Source organism: Triplophysa rosa, linkage group LG10 (assembly GCF_024868665.1).
Source record: "Triplophysa rosa linkage group LG10, Trosa_1v2, whole genome shotgun sequence".
Lineage (NCBI taxonomy): Eukaryota > Metazoa > Chordata > Actinopteri > Cypriniformes > Nemacheilidae > Triplophysa > Triplophysa rosa.
In genome coordinates, this window is record NC_079899.1 from 4,978,907 (window position 1) to 5,002,760 (window position 23,854).

Genomic DNA, 23,854 nt, shown 5'->3' on the forward strand with positions numbered 1-23,854 from the left:
AGCACACAGTCCACCATGTTTATAGACATTTTGCCAAACATAAATAGCACTTCCTATTTCAGTCTTAAAGATGGCCTGTATTCACAAAACATCTAAAGGCTAAAAGTAGTTTCTAACTTGCTGATTTAGGAGAAACTCTTTCAAAATAATAGGCATGTCAGTCCTAATTTTAGGACTCCTGCATTTTTGCCTTTTAGCTGTGACAGTAGCAATCTGCCTTGGAACATAAGCATTTTAGAAACAATCTGAGAGTGAGCTTTTAAATATGTTTTGCCTTAATCAAAAAGATCATTGACACAAACACAGCAGAGGTCTCTCCTCGCCACCAGAAGGCTCACTCCTCTAAATTCTAGGACCCGCTCTAAACCCACACACTCAGTTTACCGCATATTTAAGATACAGTATATTTAAACTGTATTAATACTGAAGGTCTGAGAACTTTGGCCGCTTTCTTTGGTCAAGGCCCACCCAAGAGGCCATATGACTGACTGGTAAAGAAACCAATCACGTTTCGTTTTGAAGTTAACAGCAACAACAATGTTTTTGCGTTTATGCCATGAACCTTGCATACTTTTAAGAATTTAGCGTTTAGTCGATCATGATGAATGCTTATTGCAACAGATGTTAACACAACAGCTTACTATTTTGATCAGACGACTTCATTTTGTTTCTAGGCAGAACGTTAAACAATGCGACACGCAGAGCTGGGTAGTAACGGATTACATGTAATATGGATTACGTAATCAGATTCCAAAAATCAAGTACTTGTAATTACAGTAAACTCAATTTTAAAATACTTATTATAAGACCACGGTTACTTTTTTATGGTTTACATGATTACATATTATTCACAGAATGGCAGTAAGTTGTTTACAGGTCAGTGATTTTCCCTACATTAGAAATATGTAATCTAAGAGATTTACGTTACTGTCTACACATTTTGCAATCTGTAATCAGTAATTGATTACAATTCATATATAATCTACCCAGCTCTGGCGACAAGCACATCTCACGGAAATCCTGTGGAATTCAACCAATCAGATGACAGCTTCGAACGTGCTGAAGTGTTTCCAGAAAAGTGTGCCAAATGCATCAGACATATAGCCAACGGTCCATGGGCTGAGGCTGAGACTAGCCCTGTCTGCTTTACTGAGGATTTTGGATTGTGTTTTCTTCATTATGATTCATCTGACCCAGTTCTACTCAGTGGTCATCGAATCTGTTCTGTGCACTTCAATTACTGTTTGGTATGGCTCGGCCACCAAATCAGACCTACGAAGACTACAACGGACAGTTCGTAGTGCTGAGAAAATTATTGGTGCTCCTCTGCCCACACTTCAGGACCTGTACGATTCCAGAGTGAAAAACAGGGCAAGAAAAATCATCATTGACTCCACACACCCAGCACACAAACTCTTTGATCTGCTGCCCTCTGGCCGGCGCTTTAGAGCACCAAACACCAGGACTTCCAGACACAGAAGCAGCTTCTTCCCCCAGGCAATCTCCCTCCTAAACAGATAACTGCTCCTTAAGAGCAATATTCCACTTCCACTACTCCTATAGTGTGCACTATAGTGCCTTATTATATCTACATCTTATGCATACATGTATATAACACTACCTCTACTTACTAAATTATCCATTTGCACAAGTGTACATACAATCTGTTAATATGTATATTCTACTATATACTACCCTGTACAATGTCTCTTATATGTTATTATCCCCCATTTTCTGTAAAATAGTCTTTATTTTATATATGCACAATTTAGAATCTTTTAGACTGTAAATCGTATTATATTGTATTGTCATTGTGTTGAATGTCTGTACTAGAAGCTTCCAACACCAAAGAAAATTCCTTGTGTGTGCAAGCACACTTGGCAATAAAGCTCTTCTGATTCTGATTCTGATTATCTGCCTATGTTTGAACCTGCCTGGACATTGTTATTTCGATTGTTAGCTGCCTGCCCTCATAGACATATATAATACCTAGATGCAGCATTGGCTGCTATTGGTAGGGAAAAAGTCCACTAAACCCATACAAGTAAACGGGAGAGCTGTGCTTTTTCGGCATTAAAAGAACAATCATGTTTACATTTCTTATCACATTTGAATGGTTTACGATATACGTAGAATTCACATTTATCACGTCTCACTAATTACTTAATATCTCCATAGTCATAGTCATGAGGAATTGTTAAACATAGCCCACATTAATTATTATACTGTTATTCAGGAGAATCCACTATATGGCACCATGTTCCTTATGGATATGCAAGACAAGCAACAATAAAATAACCACATTGAAGTTTTACCCTGCGTTCCATTTCGAAGAGCTCATTCCTACGCCCTAAACCCTTCAAAGGGTTTACCCTCCGGAGGGTGGTGTAGGGGACCAAACAACTGTTTCTTGAAGTGCCCTTCTTCGTCCATAAAGAGGCGGCATTGTCTCGCAAAGAATCTGCGCAAAAAGTCATGGGGGCCCGAAGTGTCCATCAGTTGTACCCTTCGAAATCCTTCATTCCGAAGGGCCCTTTGAAGTGGCCAGTTACTGTATGAGCACTACGGTTTATAACGACCCTTCAATATGGCGGCCATGATTGTTTTCAATCTGTGTTTTTCCACACAGATCCTCGAGAATAAAACACAGACATATTGAGATTGAGTTTTATTTGAGTCATCGAACAAAACACCCAAGGTAAAATACTTTAATTTACATATTATCTAAAAAAATAAGATTTCTTTTACTGGGGAAATAGCTCTTTTTTGTCATCATTTTATACAATTTAAAAGATAAAAGGTGTTCTTTTACAAATCCGGTAAAACAGTTACAGCAGTATGTGATACAGTAAAACAAATAACAATGCTCTGCATTATAAATAGTATGAAATAGCAGTATATGGTAAAGACCCAAGATTAATATATAACCCAATATAGTTTTTTCAAAGATATTAAAGATAACGAGCTGTGTTCTAATCATGTGCATTTCATCCATCTTAAATTATATCACATTAGAGATTGTCACGGTCCCACCGTCTTGTTTATGAAATTCTAGTCGTGTGGTGGGATCGGGGCAGAGTCCTTGGGTTTTATGTGGGAAGGCCATGAGATGTTTATGTTTTTACCTCTCATGTGTTTTTCCAGTGTCTCGTCTCTGTTCCCGCCATCTCGTTTCCTCGTTATCTTTCCCTGAGTGTTTAATGTCCCACACCTGCCCCATGTAATTATCCCTCGTTTGTCTTCCCTATATATACCCTCTTGTTTCTTTGTCCTGTGCTCTTGTATTATGTATCTGTATGCGTGTGCTATGTGCTGTCTAAATTGCCTTGTTCTCGTCCTGCGTTAGCTGTTATTGCCTGTTCCTGTTGTTGCTGTGTCATCGTCGTAGTAAGTGTTTAGTTTGTCAAGTGTTTATTCAGTCTTGTGTTTAGTCAGTCTTCGTTCTGTGCTTGTTTATTATTTTCTTGTTGCTGTTTTACCCCATCGCGGGTCCTTGTTTTGTGTTTTTAATAATAAATAATAAACAAGTCTCGTGTTAACCCCTTCACTGCCGTTGCCTGTGCTTGGGTTCTTTCTGCCAGTTCGTGACAGAGATGTGTACACAATTATTAAGCCTAAACGAATGCTTGACAAACTTGAGTTTTAAAAGTTCCATAACTGATAACCATCTTTAACTGAGCCAAAACGTTTCTGTACTCCAGGTAAATAGTGAAGTACTGAAATTAGTTGATAAATGATTATTAAACACATTATTGTGTTTTTTATGCAGAAAAACACTTGTATGTGTTTATAGTCTGCTTTTGCCCTAACCAATATGGTGGCGTTGACGTATGATCCAGCGGACAATGCAGCGTCTAGGCATTTATTATGTCTATGCCTGCCCTGACCACTGCCTGTATTTTAACCTCCTTTCCTTTGGTCAGACTGTTGTTTATCAATAAACTGCAAATAGATCCCAAACCAACCTAAAGCTATGTTCCAGTCATTATCAGCTGTAATTATATCAGCTGCTAATATCTGCTAATTGTTTTAAGATGTGTAACATTAGATGAACATATACTTGTTTAATTAGTTACTCAGTCTACATTTTAAAAATCATTGTGTGGCAAGGGGGGCGTGGTTCAGCGAGGACTGCAGCGGGAGAGAGAGTTGGGAGACGAGCGGTGACTGAGTGGGGCGAATGCAAATGACGAACACCTGTGTCCTATTCCAGTAACTGGCATGGGGAAGCTTAAATACCAAGGAGGCAGCAGAGACTTGAGCTACTACTGGCAGCTGAGATGGACCCGGAGAGAGCAACGAGAGAACGAGTGGAATATTCTTCAGTTATAGAGACTGTGTTTAAATTGACTGTGTGTTGAAGCGCCAGTAGCGCAACGTCGTGTAAAGTCGAATGGAATGATAATAAAAGTGCCAGTAGTAGCAACCCCGATCCCAGCCTCTAACTTCCTGCTTCTAGTGATCTTGTTACACGTTGATTGAATATGCTAACATTTTTAATTAAAGTTTTTTTTTAGAATGTGGTAACGTGATAACTAGTTCTGCATATTTGTATTACTAAATGACTGACAGAGACCTATCCACTATTTGCCAATCATTGTAGACATTTTACATTTAGTCATTTAGCAGACGCTTTTATCCAAAGCGACTTACAGAGAGTTCAGGGAGCAATAAGCGATATGTCATACAGGAGCAATAATACAATAGGTGCCAATACAGAGTTACTAGTTTCAGCAAAAGCTAGACCAATACCTGTTGAGAGAAGGAGAGAGGGTTAGTTTTTTTTTTCATTTGTCTGTCAAGTATTCACAGAAGAGATGGGTTTTAAGTAGTTTTTTGAATGTTGTGAGAGATATGGTTGACCGGACTGAGTTAGGAAGAATGTTCCACCAGGAAGGAGTTGTGAAGGAGAATGAGCGGGAATGCGATTTACTGCTCTTTTGAGAAGGCAATACAAGACGCCACTCGTTTGCTGAATGCAGGGTTCTTGATGGGGTGTAGGAGTGTAGGAGGGTGTGAAAGTATGCCAGTGCAGATCCAGTGATAGTCCTGTAGGCAAGCATTAGTGACTTGAATCTGATACGGGCTTCAACCGGTAGCCAGTGGAGAGAGATGAAAAGGGGTGTCAGTTGAGCCCTTTTGGGCTGTTGGAAGACGAGGCGTGCCCTTGTGTTCTGAACCAGCTGGAGTGGTTTGATAGCCTTTGCAGGAAGACCAGCAAGGAGAGAATTGCAGTAGTCCAACCTTGAGATTACCAGGGCCTGGACAAGGAGTTGTGCCGCATGCTCAGTGAGATAGGGTCTAACCTTTCTAATGTTGAATAAGGCATATCGGCATGACCGCGTTGTCTTTGCAATGTGATCATAATTGATCCTAAAAACAAAGACAAGGCCATTGTAGTGCTTGTTGTCCTGTTTATTACGTGACCGTCATCTGAGGAAGATTTTTTACTAATCCTGCTGGTCAACACCACACATAAATATTGTTTTCTTTGTCGTTACATGGTCAGTGTCTGTCTTGTTTAGCCTTGCATTGCATTTGCATCAATACATGAAATCAACTAAGTAGCCTAAAATAAGTAATTACTGCACGTTTTAAAACAAACAAAAAAAAACATCCATGCAAATTTATTTACAGGCGGCGACCCTATTTGAAGTTCTTAGGAGGAAAATACAGGCTTTGGGTATGGAAAAAGGTACCAGACGTATGCTAAGGCCAAACTTATTAACATTAATTGTAGTGAAATATACATTTTAATGTTTCAAGTGTCAGGACTCTGTCCTTCCTGTTACGAGTTCTCATGCTCACTGGACGGAGTCGTGACAAAACCACGTCTTGCGGGTTTATGTTGCGTTTTGTGTGGAGACACGTGGCTTTTGTTGTCACTTTCGCCGCGTGTCATCCTGTCTTGTCTCTCAGCCCTGTCTTTCTGTCTCCCGTAATCTTACCTTGAGTGTTAATCCCAGTCACCTGCCCATCACCTCCCATATGTAATTATCCTTCGTTAGTTTTCCCTCATATAATGCCCCTTTGTTCTCTGTCTGTTGCCGGTTTGTTGTCTAACACGTTGTCTTCACTTCATCTTGTCTTTGTAAGAGTAAGTCTCAACCTATCATTGTGTTCACTCGTTCTCTTAAATTTATTCCCCTACGTGGGAAGTGTTTATTTTGTATTTTTTAAGTCTTACCTGTTTTCCCCCTCGTGGGATTTTGTTTTATGTCTTTTTGTTTAAATAAAAACCTTTCTGTTGTATCTCTCATCTGTGATTGGGTTCTGTCATTAAGTTTCGTGACATCAAGTTGTTGAAATCAGCATCAGTTAGCCTAATATATTTCTAACGAACGAACAACTGCTCCGAGCAAGTTATGGTAATAAATAAATTAATCATCGAATCATTTAATATTACGTTGGTATTTTTATACCAATTTATATAAGTAATGTTAACGAATTCTGTGGCTCACGTTTTAAAACATTTTGATATGGTGATGTGAGCCGAGCATAACTGGCGATCCGTCAGGCCACCGTGTGTGAACTTAAAATATTTAAAATAGCTTGCGATCTGACTGAACAAAGATTAAAGAACACATACAAATGTTTTTATATATTTTCTGTATATTATAAAGTCATTACAGATGAAGTGAAGAAGCGTTAAATAAGACAAGACAATTCTAACCCTTTTGTGACGAATACGAATATTCGAATAGCATATTTAATTTTCGAATAATTATTGCGGATTGAATATTCGTGCACATCCTGGCGGAGTTTCTTTACCTTAACCTGGCTTTGTTCCACAGATCGTTTAAACCCCATTTCCCTGAGTTGTTTGCTAAACAAATGAAAATCGAGCTGTTCTTGTGAGTTTTCGAAATTTGGTATGTAATATGGTCATCAGACCAAATTTCTACGAGGCTCCGTACCTCCTCACAACTGCAATTTTGTCCGGGAGTTTTGCTAGTGGAAACTCTCAACAAACACTTGTCATCATTCCATAATGCACAGCGCAGCTGACTACGGCAGCTGGTTTTGTCCAAAAAAGTGCAGTACTTTTTGCATTTGGGTCTTTTTGAGGTAGGATCACGTTCTCACCACAAACAAACCACTCCAGAGTTCGTTTGGAAGCGTACCGAGACCACTGCTTCAAGGAGGTCTCGGTACGCTTATTTGGTCCGCTTTCGGTGCGCAGCGATTGCTGCATTCACACCTGCCCAAACGAACCGCACCAAGAAGGAAAACAAACTCTAGTGCGATTCAACCATACTAAATGAGTCAGGTGTGAAAGCACTCACTTAGGAGTCCTATTCACCATTATTTAGTTTCTCCTAAATCGGCAAGTTAGGAGCTACTTTTAGCCTTAAGATGTTTTGTGAATATGGGCCCAGATATTTTAAATGTACTTAGTGTATTTATGTTGATTTTGTGTAATTACAAATAACATTTGCACCATTTTTTATAAACGTTAAGACTGAAGGTACCTGAAAATGTCAAAGGGTGTAACTGGCAAGGAATGAGAAATATTAAACATTTTATCCACCTAGATGGAATGTAAGCATACACACGAACATAGATTTTATTTAAGTTATCTCTAAATATAAATTTGAATGTGTTTTTGCAACATTGGGACATATGCTGAAAACACATTTGTTTTGTAAATTATGTAAGTTATGTAAAAATGGCTAACAAACCATATTAATACACTAAACTACACTGACCAAAATTGTAAACGCAACACTTTTGTTTTTGACCCCATCTTTCATGAGCTGAACTCAAAGATGTAAGACTTTTTCTAAGTACACAAAAGGCCTATTTCTCTCAAATATTGTTCACAAATCTGTCTAAATCTGTGTTAGTGAGCACTTCTTCTTTGCCGAGATAATCCATCCACCTCACAGGTGTGGCATATCAAGATGTTGATTAGACAGCATGATTATTGCACAGGTGTTGCCTTAGGCTGGTCACAATAAAAGGCCACTCTAAAATGTGCAGTTTTATCACAGCACAATGCCCCACATGGCACAAGTTTTGAGGGAGCATGCAATTGGCATGCTGACTGCAGGAATGTCCACCAGAGCTACTGCCCGTTAATTGAATTTTCATTTCTCTACCATAAGCAGTCTCCAAATGCGTTTCAGAGAATTTGGCAGTACATCCAACCAGCCTCACAACCGCAGACCACGTGTAACCACACCAGCCCAGGACCTCCACATCCAGCATCTTCACCTCCAAGATCGTCTGAGACCAGCCACCCGGACAGCTGCTGCAACAATCGGTTTGCATAACCAAATAATTTCTGCACAAACTGTCAGAAACCGTCTCAGGGAAGCTCATCTGCATGCTCATCATCATCATCGGGGTCTCGACCTGACTGCAGTTCGTCGTCGTAACTGACTTGAGTGGGCAAATTCTCACATTCGATGGCGTCTGGCACTTTGTTCTCTTCACGGATGAATCCCGGTTTTCACTGTACAGGGCAGATGGCAGACAGCGTGTATGGCATCGTGTGGGTGAGCGGTTTGCTGATGTCAACGTTGTGGGCCATGGTGGCGGTGGGGTTATGGTATGGGCATGCGTATGTTATGGACAACGAACACAGGTGCATTTTATTGATTGCATTTTGAATGCACGGAGATACCGTGACGAGATTCTGAGGCCACGACCTTCACCTCATGTTGCAGCATGATAATGCACGGCCCCATGTTGCAAGGATCTGTACACAATTCCTGGAAGCTGAAAACATCCCAGTTCTTGCATGGCCAGCATACTCACCGGACATGTCACCCATTCAGCATGTTTGGGATGCTCTGGATATGACAGCGTGTTCCAGTTCCTGCCAATATCCAGCAACTTCGCACAGCCATTGAAGAGGAGTGGACCAACATTCCACAGGCCACAATCAACAACCTGATCAACTCTATGCGAAGGAGATGTGTTGCACTGCGTGAGGCAAATGGTGGTCATACCAGATACTGACTGGTTTTCAGATCCCCCGGACCCCCCAATACAGTAAAAGTGCACATTTTAGAGTGGCCGTTTATTGTGGCCAGCCTAAGGCACACCTGTGCAATAATCATGCTGTCTAATCAGCATCTTGATATGCCACACCTGTGAGGTGGATGGATTGTCTCGGCAAAGGAGAAGTGCTCACTAACACAGAATTAGACAGATTTGTGAACAATATTTGAGGGAAATAGGCCTTTTGTGTACTTAGAAAAAGTCTTAGATCTTTGAGTTCAGCTCATGAAAAATAGGGGCAAAAACAAAAGTGTTGCGTTTATAATTTTGGTCAGTGTAGATGCTTCTCTTTTGATACACATTAATTTCCTATATATAATTATATTTTTATGAAAAATACTGGTTACTCTAATTGACACAAACCAGTTACACCACTTGACCATGTTGCTTCTACAGCCAAAGGCCATTGTTTGTTGAATAAATGAACACTGAAAATCAAGCAAAATAGTCAACAATTTAAGCTGAAGTGGTTTTATTTTCCTCAATGCTGAACAAACACCTGATAAGAAATCTTCATGTCTCATAGTGTAACTGCAGTTAAATGGTTAGTTGAGGGTTAGAATAAAAATTCTGTCATGAATTACTAATCCTCGTAAAAAATCTTTAAAAAAAATAGTTTCACAACCGTTAGATCTTTGTTCATCTTCAGAACACAAATTAAGGTTTGAGGAGAACAAAGATATTTCTGACTCCCCACATAGACAATAATGCAACATATAGTTCAATATAAAGACATCATTAAAATGGTCAAGTATTTCAACCATCATTTTATGAACCGAGGAGAATATTTTTGGTGCGCAATTAAACAAAAGCAACAACAATTTCCTGACTTCTGCCCGAGTCTCCAAAGCCCGTCCACAAGAGGACGCGGCGAATAGTCTTATATCGTATTAATTATAAAATATCAGAAATGTAATAATTTATTTTAGCACTGAATTTATGTTCAAATATAGACACCCACTTCATTCTACTAGATTAAATCATGTCTGTATATATTACATAATTTACATTATATAACATTGTATTATATATTGCTTGAAATTTTAAATGAATTGAATAGAAATATGCATTAAAGCTAAATATTGGAAGAGTTTGTTTCCAAAATTAGATGACTCCGTTCAGGGCCGGACTTAGGAGGATGGGGGCCCCTGGGCTTGAGTTGTTTTCGGGGCCCCCGTACCATTTAAAATCATGTGTTTGTTAGCATTAGTAAATGTTTTTTTTCTCCAATGACTAACAATGACACTTGTTCATTGGTTTACACGTTTATAATGCTTGTTTTGACAGTGGGAGCCACAAGTGGTACGTTTATAGCGTGTAGGAAGTTTCAAACATACTTAAATGTAAAATCCAATCAACATTAATAATCAACATTACAATATCAAGGGGACTAATATAGTTTTTGACATAATCATACAGCCCTACCATTATGTATTTTAAAATTAAAATTAAATTTATTGATCCATAATAAGAAAACTACTAAAATGGAACAAATGTGTGTGTTCTCCCTGTATTTCTGGAGGATGTTGAGAGCTTATACGTCTTGGATCTCAAATTTGAGAACACCTGCATTAACATGAAACCAACAATGAGCAATACAGTTGTCAGCATTTATTAATCTTGTTTATTGTTAGTTAATGCCAAATACAATTGTTCATGTTAGTTCAGGTGCATGTTTTTAAAAATATTAGTAAATACTGAAAATAAAGATTAACAAATGCAGACATGTAATCTAATGCTTAACTAATGTTAACAAATGCAACGGTGTAAAGTGTTAAAAATATATTAGTATTCTATTGCAATTCCATCAGTAAAGCATATGACAGATCTATGAGTTTGAAATGCACATTAAAATTGTATTCATATAATGAGATGAAACGTCTTATTATGGCTTAAATAGTTTCATAATAATGAGATGGGTCCATAGTTTTGTAAAGTCTAGTTAACTGAGGTTGTGCAGGGCAAATAGGGCACCCCTCTGTTATAAATCGTTTTAATTACTTTATGACTAACATAACATCATTTTAATGTCAAATTCTTAAATGTAAATCTAAGAGACAGTTTAATGCAGCTCACAGGCCATGAATCCATGAATGGTATATCTGCAAGGTATCATCTTAATTTAGCATTTACATTTTGCCAGAGATCTCAACGTCAGAAATGAAATAACTATCTAAACGCAGTTTGTCCCTTCACGCGTCCCGTAGTTCGGTTGTTTTAACTTTGTTTATTAGTTAGCAGAATGTTTTCATTTTTTATTTACATGGATGGATTTAACAGTGTTTGCATATTATTTACAAGAACCGTTTATGGCCACAGAACGGGAAATATTAGAAATAAACTCTATATTACCTGTTTTTATTCAGAGATGTCTGCAGAGCACAACACTTTTCATAACACGTTTTTTGTAAAAGCAAAGAAAGTGTAACAACAACAACAGCTAGTAGACTCTACTGCATCTACCTGTCGATGAAACAATCTGTCGTCTTCAGTGAGCGGACACAGACTGTGAGGAGCGAGCGTCAAATGGAAAACGCGGAGTGGAATCATATAGCGGTGTAATAAGAGAAAGTTTTTCGCGGGGATGTGAATCCTCTCTACTCTACTTCGGCTACCGTTCAACTTCGCCTACCAAAGGCGGGCGCCAGCCACGTCGGTCCGCGAGTTTCAAAGGAGAAATAACTGAAATAAAACCGGAGGGTGGCGGCCTGGCGGGAGATGGTGACAGGTATGCTCTGGATTCTCTGCCTAAAGATCAAGGTGTGGTGCCATAGGTGTAAAGAATCATTATTTCCTAAATGCTGTTCTTTCGCGTTCTTGTCTCTCAGTTTTTGGTTTTCTTTAAGCGCGGCACTGCGATTGCGCTTGTCAGCCATTAGATCAAGCGTCTTAATGAGCAGACAGGTTTCAACTGCGGTAAACGTAACGGATAGAATCCACAAATGACCAATCAGGAAACGCCAACATGACTGACGGAACGATTAGCCAATTAAACGACATCATTCCTTACATAAGGCAGTGCTATTGAACATTGGTAGGCCAATGCACAAAGTTTAAATGAAAAATAAAATGACTGGCATATAACTAAACAAATCAAATTAACGACAGCAGGCGGGCCCCCTGAAAGGCGGGGCCCCTGGGCTGGAGCCCAGTCAAGGCCAATGGTAAGTCCGGCCTTGACTCCGTTTTTTCAAAATTTTCAAGATTTTTCAAAAGTCATGTTTTTTATTGTTATCATGTTTTTATTGTGTTAGTTAGCTGTATTTTATTAGTTATTATGGCTTAAATAAAAACAAACCAACTGCAGTTTGATTGATATTCATTGGAATGCACAATAAAAAGATGTTTGAAATTTTTTAAAACGGAGTAATCTCATTTTGGAAATAAACTCTTAATTTCTACTAATTTTAAGGAACATAATTATCTTATTGATCATAATTTATATTGGACTTTCAGAGCTTTAATTCTTACGTTGTGGATTGCACCACTCTCTCACACTGAACACTTGAAAATAGTTTCAAATAGTAATTTAGTTCATTCAACATCTTTAATTAGCATCATAAATTTGTGATATTTGACTAAATTGGTCCCTAACAAAAAGCTTTGTTATAGAAGTCCAATGGTGTAACCGGTTACACTATTTGAGATTTCAATTTAAAATCAAATTTAACAGGCATTAATGGACACCTATGTACACATATATCGACTTGTTGGGAATATTTCTAATGCAATATTTAAAGTTAATACTCATTTTTATAATAATGATGAATTATCAATGTATTTCTGGGGTCATACCATTTGACATGCATACCTAAGAATACCTGACACACCCTAAAAATGTCAAATTATCTCATATTTAAAAAGAGTTTCTAACCTTTGCATGCACTAGTTAGCATCACCAGGGGTTCTTCTCTGTGATTTAATTTCCTGTCACTTCTTCTTGCATAATATTAACATTGACTTGACTCCCATGATTCCCCAAATTAATTATAATATTCAGAACAATGGTGTTATATTTAATTTTATTTGATGTTAAATAGGACTAGTGTAAGATTATGCCAAGCTATCTGATATGGTGTTTTATTGAGAATTTCATAGTTTTTAAACAAGGTGAATTTTTTGGTATAAAGTTTTTATGGTTACACCACATAGACATATCTGCATTTATTCCCCAAATACTCTCTCAAAATGAATTAAAACCAGAATTTCAGTCTTGGTCTTCAGAAAAGAGAATGTATGCAAGTAATTTGCAAATTTATTTTGAAATTTTAACCATGTCTGGGGCAATGATGTGACGCTCATGTTTTTGTCCTTGTGGTTTAATTACATTTAAATGTTTATCTATTGCAGTAATTCCAATCAATAACAAATATGAACGCTATACCATAACATACCATTTTTTATTATTTTGTTTCCATCCAGGGGAACTGTCATGCACTTGGGTCAAAAATGGACCAACCCAACAGTTGGGTTATAAATCAACCTATACTGGTTTTAACCCAAATGCTGGGTTGATTTAATCCATTGTTGGGTCACATATAAACATTCTTTGGGTTAGTTTAACCCAACAGTTGGGTTTGTCCATCTTTGACCCAACAATGGTTTGAAATAACCTAACATTTTTAGAGACCTGGCAACATTGCTTTCCAGATTTCCAGTCATATCGGAAGCTCAAGCTTTCCCCTTTTTCATGCTTTTTAGGCAAAGCCCTCTGCATAAAGGGGCAGAGAGTAGCAGCTTATTTGCATTAAACGTGACCCAAAAATCTTGCACCCACCCAAAAATGAAAATTGAAAATCAAAACTTGATCCATGGTGTTTTGTGCTGAAACTTCACAGACATATTCTGCGGACACCTAGGATTTATGTAACATCTAATAGAGTGAAAAGGGGAACAGTAGGTCTCCTTTAAACAAATGGGCAATAACTATACAGAGAAATATCCTTACCTGTAACTTCTTCTTTTTCCAGGTCAAGCTTCCTGTCAAGTTACTGATATGCCTAAATTGGTTCCTAATTGTCTCGCTCTTTCTCGTACTCTCTAGAACAGGCTTAGGTTTCTGGCAAGGTAAGGTGAAGAAGGAATACTGCTTTTCCCCTTGGCATCCCTCTAAACCAGATTCCTCTATCACAGATACAAATGAGGTTCTTTGCTTTAAAGGGCTATCATTTGAAAACTGCAAAAATGTGGCAGCAATTTTGGGATCCTTGCAGAGGTCAGCTATAGTAATGTCAGGTGACTGCTGAGCAAAAACTCCAACCTTTCTTGTTGAAATACTTTGTGTTTCACTGTTAGAGTAGGTAATGTCGGAATCATTAGGTTCTACACAAGTCCCACAAGTCCAGGACAAGTCATACAGGGAGTCATCAGAGGTCAAAGAGCTGCCTTTTCTTCTCTTGAAGTTGCCAACTAGTTGTGGAGCCTCCAAATTGACTACTAATGATGGTGTTACTCCAAATATATTAGAACTGGACTCTATGGTAGGGGAAAACCTGAGGAGCTGAACCGGTCCGGAGCATTTGTCTGAGAGAAGGGCACTGTTGGATATGTGGTTAAAATCTACTCTTCCAGTGTCATCTTTCTTAATCACAATCCTGGGACTGCTTTGTTTCTCAAAGTCCTGAAGGCTAATACTCTTTCTAGTTGTTTTCAGTGTGTTGACAGCGTAATAATCACAGCCGTTACTCTTCCCCCCAGTGCCACTCTTCTCCAACAGACCACCTTCAGGAAACAAGTCGTCTGAAACCTCATTGCACTGATGATTGACACTACTCTTTAATTTACGTGTGATGTACTCATAGTTGCGTGATGTAAAAGTATGGTCAGACTTCGATGGGGTTCTGAATCTTAACCCCGCATTCCTATCACTGCAAGGCAATGAAATGCTGTCTCTGGTAGAACAGATCTTGGATGAATAATGCTTCCGTCTGTCAGGAATGATATAACTACTGCTTTGGGAGTGTTGGATTGTGTACTGACTCTCAGAATTCCCCATCTTAGATCTAGAAAAGAAAGAGAAAGATTCCATTATTAGCATTATACATTTATGTTTTACATCATTATCCCATGGCTAAACGCTACACTTGTTCTATATAGACAATTTACACATGACCTCCTGAAGCCTCAAACTTACCTAACCCTATATGGGACTAATCACAGCTAAAAAAATATTGACCATATATTTTTAGTGTATTAAAGTCTAAAATCATTTTTCAAAATTGTTTCTCTACATTTGACCTTTGACTTTATTTTTAGGGTGCTGTCATTAATAATTAACTATGTCCCATTAGAGTAAATTTCTAGAGTCTCATTCACTAATATTTGATTATTAGATTATTTGTATTTATACGCAAACGAAAACGTTTTGCCTAGTTCAAAACATGTGCATACGCACATGAATTTGTTCTTAACCTCATCCTAATATTAGTGAATTTGGAGTATAATGAGGAGCCACATGCACAAGTTTATTAATTTGCATAAAACACGCATAGACTATCTCAGTATTAGGGCATAACCATTCCGCCTGTCACCACTGGAGTCAAAAGGTGTGTTCGACTTCATGCGGTGCTGCACAGACCGATCGGCGGCTGACTTGAAGCGATGCATGCCGGTTAGAAATTTTGTCCGACTTGAACCAGTGCGGCCATCACGTGACATTCACGTGTGGTATCAAAGTACCACAAGAGCGTTTCGAGAACAGCCTGCTAGCTCAGCCAGCGCAGCCAGAGATACTCTTATTATAGAGATGGGAGGGTCTGTAATACTTCCAATTGGAGAATCCGTAATGGCTAACAAAACCCATTGACATCCATTAAAAAAACTAGCATCTGGTCTCCTTTCCTGCGTTCCGCTGAAGCCAGGGTGTTAGCATTTAAATTAATAAATTTAAATTAGTTAAATTTTTTTGCTCAATGGTTGCAGGCTTTCCTTTTAAAATGGTTTTATCGCAACATCTCAGGAGCGGCTGCACCAGGCTGTGATGACGACACAGCTTTTCATGATTGGCTAGATACACCACATGACAACGATCACGTGCATTCGGGTTTATTCCAGGGGTGCCTCACACGTCCTGAAAAGTGAAACTGCTGGCCCTTTGATCGTCCCCTGGTGGCTGGCTGCAGTACAGGTCATAAACCCCGTCCCTCTCCATGTAAACAAATGGGACAGGAGCCACACTATAAAATCCAATTACACTTCAAATATTTTTTCCCAAAGATGTTTTCTGGTAATTTTGTCAGTTTTTATCAAGTTGATGTATGTCCAAGTGTTTGTTTTTTGAAGAAGTTTGGTTTAGGTTAGTTATAAGATTTTATAAAAAAGGGGTGCGGTAACATGATTTCTTCATTTACGATTGAGTCATCAGGGAATATGGGCAGGACCTTGATTCCGCGCTCCACTTAATTTGAAGTTTATTTGTTTATTCACAGGGGCAGTGCACATTAATAAACATAACTGTAAATGTAAATTAAGAGCTTTCTTAGAGGATTCTTAGAAGCTTTAAGAATACGGGCCCAGTTGTTTAATTAGTAACTTGCCGTATATTTTATAATATATAATCTTGAATATGGCAACAATTATATATTTTTTTATTTTAATATGACTACATTTCTATTTTAAGACCTTAATTTAAAGCATACCTCATTCTATAATATTTCTATGATTAAATAACTGACAGAGACCCATCCCCTATTAGCCAATCACTGTGGTCAGAGTCAGTAAGCTTGCTGACATCATCCATAGCAACAAGGTCAACCCCGCCCTTTCTCTTATCTTAAGATTTCTTCCTATTCCTTAGTAAAAGTTGCTCTCAGCAGTGTTGTGATTATGTTTTAAGAAGAAACTCTTGACTAAAAACTTTTACTGCTGTTTAGGAGAGCTCTTAGTGGTAAGATAAAATGTTTTGTGAATAAGGGCCCAGGTCAGTCATTGATGTTTATGTACTATTTAAAACCTCTTTACTGACAACACTGACACTTTGGACTGTTTTTCTGTTTTCAAGTGAACTGCAGGTTAAGTGCATTATTAACTGTCACTGTGACCAGTCTGTGTCATTTATTTCAGAAAATAAAAAGCGCTACAACAAATATGCTCAGCAGCACATTATTATCTGTGTCCCTACAGCATTTGCACAGACGCAGTGACAAAATAATGTTTATAAAATATAATGTTTAAAAAAACTTACCATTAACCTTCATCTAAATAAATGAATAATCAAACATTCGTTTTTATGAGCGCTAATATTTTAAATACAACGTTATTTTAAAAATCAGTTTTAACAACCACTTCAAAACAAACAACATTATTTTCAAACAATGAAATGATACAAAAAATGTTTTAGTTGTTACTTATTAACTTTCTATTGTTAATCACAATTCTTGTTTTACTTTTGCTGTTAAAATGTTACATACAGCGCTAACATTTCTAAAATCTCACCTAGGGTACCAACAGAGTTGTGTCCACTACCATTTGATGAGCTACTGACTGCATGACATTATATAATTCTTACCCACAGCTTCTTATGGCCTTGTATTCTTCATGGTCACAATCTCCTGCTGTTTCTGTCTCCGCCACAACTCTACAGTCATCTGTGTAATGAAAAAAAATAGTCTTAGAAAGACATGTACCACAGCTTCCAACCATCCATTCAGGCTTAAAAGAAACAGTGGTTTAAAGCTCAGAAGAAATAATCATCCTTGGTGATAGATAGGTATAAACTATTGAAAGTGAAAATGTGTTAAAACAAAAGAACTAAATCTAGGCCTACTTGCTAAAACCCATAAAAACAGTACATTTTGCATAGCAGTGAATGTGTTTAGTTCAAAACCTTTCTAATGAATAATGCATATTTTAGCATTATTCTATCAAGAAATGACAGACCAAAGGAAAAATTTGTTATTTAACCAACTGACAAATTGAACCCAAATTTAACCCCCTTTAACCCTTAACCATTATTAATTGCCTGTTCAATCAATCACTGTTTTCTCTAGCCCCTAACACGGTAGAGAAACTAGAAAATGTGCAGGATATACATAATGATAACGGCTTATCCACGATTTTGACACCTAAGCATGCAAATCAGGGAAAAATGGCAACCCCCGACGTTGAGGCTGTACCCATTTCTTTAAAATCTCTCATCCAGTTTGCTAACAGACTTCACCTCTTGCATTTCTATAGACCAATCAGTGTTAAGTTTGGCTACCCCACAGGTAAAAACCTCTAAGAGCTCCTCATAGTCTGGAGAAAGAGCAGTTTCATGAAACTACTCTATTTCCCCTTCATGAAAACTAGCACCTTCTAACTCTTCAGAGATAGAGCAGTGCATTGGGCTCCCAGATGGGGTGGAAGAAGCCGCCATGGGGGCTCCTGAATCCCTCCTGAGAAAAGGCCAAAACTATCTCAGCACCCTCAACAAGCTCTATCTGTGAGATGCAGAAGCTGGCCCCAAACCTTGAGGCAGATGAATATTGCCTGACAAAAAATGCAATTCGGGAGTGGAGCATTCTAAGCGGTAGCCCTAAAAAATGTTCACAGGCAGCCCCCTCAAGAGCTGCTTACCGTGCTCCACTACCAATCTTATATCTAAATGTATTAGAAATCATTTAAATCCCCATTTAAATCTTCATTTATCAACTTTAAAGGCATTTCTGATGCTGCTTTGCCTCAGGGTAAATGAAAAAAGCCATCCGCCAAACGTTTTGTCAGATTTCTCTATGAACAAAAGATTTTCTTTCACCACTTTATGGTCAAGATGCTAACAGTGTTCATAAAAAGATAAATACATGACAGTAAGCTCTGCAAAACAAATTTCCATTTGTTTGTTAATTCGTTGTCTAATGAGTCATCAGCATCTAGTTATATTTTCTATGCAATATTGTGTATATTGTATCACACTGCTAGGCAGCTCACAGGGTTTGTAAAAGTGCTTATTGCTACAATTACTCAAGGTCATTTATCTTCCTCCAGCAGGACAGGACATCTGATATGAAGCAGCAGTGACGCTGTGTTGCACAGGAACAGAGTTAACAAACAGATGTGCAAGCTCTGAGAGGTCAGGGCAAGTCAGGCTATTCTTTCACTAAGAGAACAAGAAAGAATTTGCTCCATGCTCCATTTCTTCACATTTGGACAGGAGGCAGAGACAAACTTTACCCGGATTAAGCTGTGATTGACCTGCTGAAGCCAGAGGAGGTGACCCCTCAATCTAAACCTTGACCCGGTCTTCACTCATCGGAAAAAGCAAGAAAGAGAAGGAAAGTTGCTTGATAAGGGGGAAACTATGCTTTGCTTAAACGCAGCACCACTGTACGATTTGATCTCTGTTAACAAAATTAGGCTGCGCATGAGTTATTTATAAATATTGATGTGCATATGTTGAACACAATCTACATGAATGGATGGATGGATGGATGAATGAATGAAGCATTTATTTAGCGCTTCATTCAATAATTGTTTCATTCATTCAGGTAGATTGTGTAGACATGTAACTGTAGGTAGGAGAGTCTTGTGGTGATCTTCTAAAACCAGTGCTTGAAGTGGGGAAAAAAGTTATTGTACTCTATTGTGCATGTTGACATATGCAAATCATTACCACATTTGAAATTTGTACAACGGAAAAACATTATTTGGCGATATTGCTGGTACAACATATTACTAAACATTTACCAATTTGGCAGATGCTTTTATCCAAAGTGACTAACACTGCGTTATATTATATGTATTTTGTTTTGAGTATATGCAATCCCTGATCGAACCCATGCCTTAGGCATTGCTAGCACCATGCACTAACCACTGAGCTACAGGAAAGCTGTAATAACCAGCTGTAAGAAAACTAAAGAAACCATTTGCCAAAAATATATGTGTGTGTGCATGCGTTCGTGCGTGTGTGTGAGTAAATGTTCTTCCTCTGACCTAAATGCGTTCCAGTCAATCACAGGTTACAACATATTAAAAACACATTTAATATTTGATTTTATTAATAAAACTTACAAGAGAACTGTAAGAATACTCTAAAGTTTTTTTTACGTTTTTACATAAGGTAGCTCCTCGCTAAACTCACTGGAGCATCTTGGGTGCAAAGTAATATGACGTGTCGTCCTGAGGTCATGGTCTGACCCGAGTTCAGAGGTCCCATGTCCGACTTCATGTGCCGTTCCAGACATTTATTTCTGTGTTCCGAGTTAAATTCCATGTTGATTACAAAATACTGCTACTCATACACTGTAAAAAGTGCTACACCCACAAAGTAGGTTTTATATACTTTAAATAGTTGTTATCTAGTTTATTTGATTAGTTTTATACTAAAAAGTATAAATGTACTACCTCTTTACTTAAAATATATTGTTGTATGAAAACGGATATATTTTAAGTAAAACTATTGCAATTTATTTGGGTAGTTATTTGTATTTGGTTGTTGTGTACAAGAAATGTTATAAAAGTGAGTTGACATACACAATTTATTAGAGCAGCTGTCAATGTGTCAGGTGTGTTCATAAAACGTAAATATTTTAACTTGGCATTATCCCCTTTTCACTGGCGGGGACTTTCAGGCAGATGCAGCATCTTCCTCGGCACTTCAACCATTTGTTCGCTGCAACTGATCTGAATTTCAGGGACTAATTAACACGGTAAATTGAGCAAATTTAGCCGTACGATTGGTAATGTAAAGTCACGCGAAATCGCTTACTCCACTAGGGAGCTAAGGTTAGGTTTGCAAATTGTACTGTATAACGTTAGCTATCCTGCACACATGGCAAGCTAAGTTGGCTGCACAGTGCTTAACTAATATTTGACTAACTTAATCTACTATTTGACATTAAATGGTAAGGTAAAAGTCCTAGACAAAACACGTTAACATTAGTACTACGCTAGTTTAAGTTAACGCTAACTAACGATTAAAAGTGATATTATTGTTCAAATTAAAGCCAAAGTAGCCTTAAAACACATAGTAGGCATGACTACAGCACTTATTTAATTTCATATTAACAACACGGTCTCCGGTGGGGGATGCAGCTGTCGTGGGGAGATCGCTTTATCAGCAGCAGAGATGCTAGTGCATTTGATAGTATGGCGCTAGCAGCACCTGCTAACATAATCGCCACTGTTACAACATTTAGGATGGACGTGTTTAAAAACGCAGATACGTAGGTAATAATTAGTTGCACAAATGCCCTTATATTTTTAGATTGCACAGATTCAATTTTGGGATAATATGTGATTGAAACGGTCGCAATTTTGAGCCTTCAGGCAATAGTTGTGCAGGCAAATAAGGGAAAGTAAGCTGTGGTGTTTTATGGACAGCAGGCAAAACAAGCTAGCCGTGTGCCTTTGACAGGACTCAGGAAAGAGAGATCATGTTAGTATACTTTTGCATTACTAAAGCAGATGCACAGATTTTACTCTATTACTTAAATCAAGTTAAACCACTGATTTTTAACCTTATTCGAACATGCATTTTCTTTGTCTTTAGATACCCAAGCGCATTTGTTACCTGGGGTCTTCAAGCTTCACATCCAGGTAAGAAAAACTTCAGAATAGATACAATTACAGCTATAATTATTCCCAGGTAAGTAAAACATAGGTAAAATTGCAAACAATAGTGTGGGCTCCATACAATTACATTTCTTAAGACGTTTTTATGTACCAACCACCAATAGAAGGCAGATCACCATTCTGTCTCGTCCCTACAACAAACAGTAAAAATCACCAAATAGAGCAGTTTCTTATTATCAGGCTGTCAGTTGCCACTAACGTTTTCTCAACTTTTTTCTGTGATAATTTAAGATCCTGACATGTGATGACTAAAATCCTTAATCTAGTTAAATATACTGTACAATTAAAAACTACCAGGCTTTAAAAAGTGTATTATAAAAATTAAATTGGCGAAAGGTCAATTAAATGTGCCATCAGCCCGACACGATTGGGATTATCATAGAAGGACAGCCCGTGGTCAGAGGTGTGCCAAACCTGTTGAAAGCATGCTGCCTACTGTTTGGATTTACCTATGCCCTCAAGACCTCAAAACTGGTGTTTACTTTTGAGATATATCAGAGGCTGTTTGTGGGATTGGACCCCATGCGTCCTAAACCATCATCCAAGTATACAAATCTCCTCACCAAATTGTTTTAGATGATTTCTCAATGGCATCTGGCATTGTTTGCCATCATTTGAAAAAATGCAATCACTTTGGTAGGTGAGTTTACCAAATACCAACTTAAACGTTTTCTTTCTTTTTTTGTTTGTTCTTGACCTTAAGACTCATTTGACGGGTACAAGTTGCTCAGGTAATATAATTTCCATGGTTATTTTCCTTTCGTGTTCATTGTTCTGTGCCTTAATTAATGTGGACTTTGGGCTGTGATCTGTGCCGATCATTACCTCATGAGGTATACAGTATACTCAACTCATCAGTGTTCTGTGCACAATTTGGGAGTTCTTAAATAATAATAGTTGTTCGAAATATAGAAATACTGTAATAATTTTTGACATTGCAGTTCCAGTGTAATACAATGTGATTTTATGGCTCACATTTACCTTTATCTAAACATTGCAGATTGGGCAGTTTGGATATTTCACTTTACTGTTCAGAACAGGTTGTAATTACACTTATAACGTGTTTGTTTTATATTATTGTGTACATGTGTGACCACATTTATTGGCTGTTTTGCATTCACTGTTACAAGTTACATTGAATAAATGTTATTGTCTTCAATCTATCTTCCCATCTCTTTCTTCTTCAATTGAATTTGTAATTGTTATTGACAAAGTCTGTTTATGTAAAGTTAATCATTGAAGTGCCTAGAATATAGACATTTAGATTTCTTTTCTGAGGTTATAGCCAGGACTCAATTAAAATGTTTATTCACATATGATTAATTTAATTAAGTTAATTTTACTAAGAACATAAAGTTCATAAAACCTCATTAAAATGAGTACAGGTTACTTGTAGCAACCCATAAATAAGTTACCTGTACCAAGAAAATTAGGTTAATCTAACTGAGTAATACTAGTACTATTAGTTAACTCAACTTGATTTTGTTGCGTTTGTATTAGGTAATGTTACAGTGTTTATTATACTTAAAAAAGGCTGCAAGTTGACTCAACTTAAAACATCCAATGCAGCCACTTGCCTCACTTTTTATGTTAGATCTAGGTATTACTTTTTACAGTGTATGTAAAGCCTTAAACAGTTTAGCTCCTGCATATTTAAAAGAACTTCTAATCCGTTCTAATCTAGACCCAACACATGCAGAAAGATGACAGCAGCCCTTGCAAGGACTTTCAGATGACACCAGCTCCAGAATATAAACATTTTAATTAATTAATTAATTTTTTCTCTGTTTGTGTTTTTTTATATTGTGCCCTTGTGTAAAGCTGCTTTGCAATAGTATAAACTGTGAAAAGTGCTATACAAATAAACGTGAATTGAATTTATTTCCAGGTTTGAGGTGGGAATATCTTGTACGTTGGCTACAGTGTATAGACCCCCTGGTCCCTACACTGATTTTCTGAAAGAGTTTGCGGACTTCCTATCGGACCTATTGGTTAACGTTGATAAAGTACTAATTGTCGGAGACTTTAATATCCACGTAGATAGTGCTAACGATGCATTAGCAGTGGCGTTTACAGAGCTATTACACTCTTTTGGAGTAACACAACACATCAATGGACCCACTCATCGATTTAATCATACACTAGACTTGATTATATCTCACGGAGCCGATCTAACCAATATAGATATTATACCTCAAAGCGACGATGTCACTGATCACTATCTTATAACATGTACACTGCGCACTGCAGAAATCAGCCGTTTAACTCGTTATCGACAGGGTAGAACAATTACCTC

General features: G+C 37.7%; 1 protein-coding gene across 4 annotated transcripts in view; it reads right to left on the reverse strand.

Annotated features, from left to right (window-relative positions):
- Positions 1-23,854, reverse strand: part of tiam2a (TIAM Rac1 associated GEF 2a) — a 155,003-nt gene that overhangs the window by 83,315 nt on the left and 47,834 nt on the right. For all 4 annotated transcript variants that reach the window (XM_057343225.1, XM_057343226.1, XM_057343224.1 and 1 more), the window contains exons 2-3: positions 17,516-17,594; positions 13,958-15,011 (exon numbers count right to left, since the gene is read on the reverse strand). In XM_057343225.1, coding sequence (XP_057199208.1) covers positions 13,958-15,004 — 1,047 coding nt within the window. In that variant the 5' untranslated portion in view covers positions 15,005-15,011; positions 17,516-17,594. The remainder of the gene's footprint in view (positions 1-13,957; positions 15,012-17,515; positions 17,595-23,854) is intronic.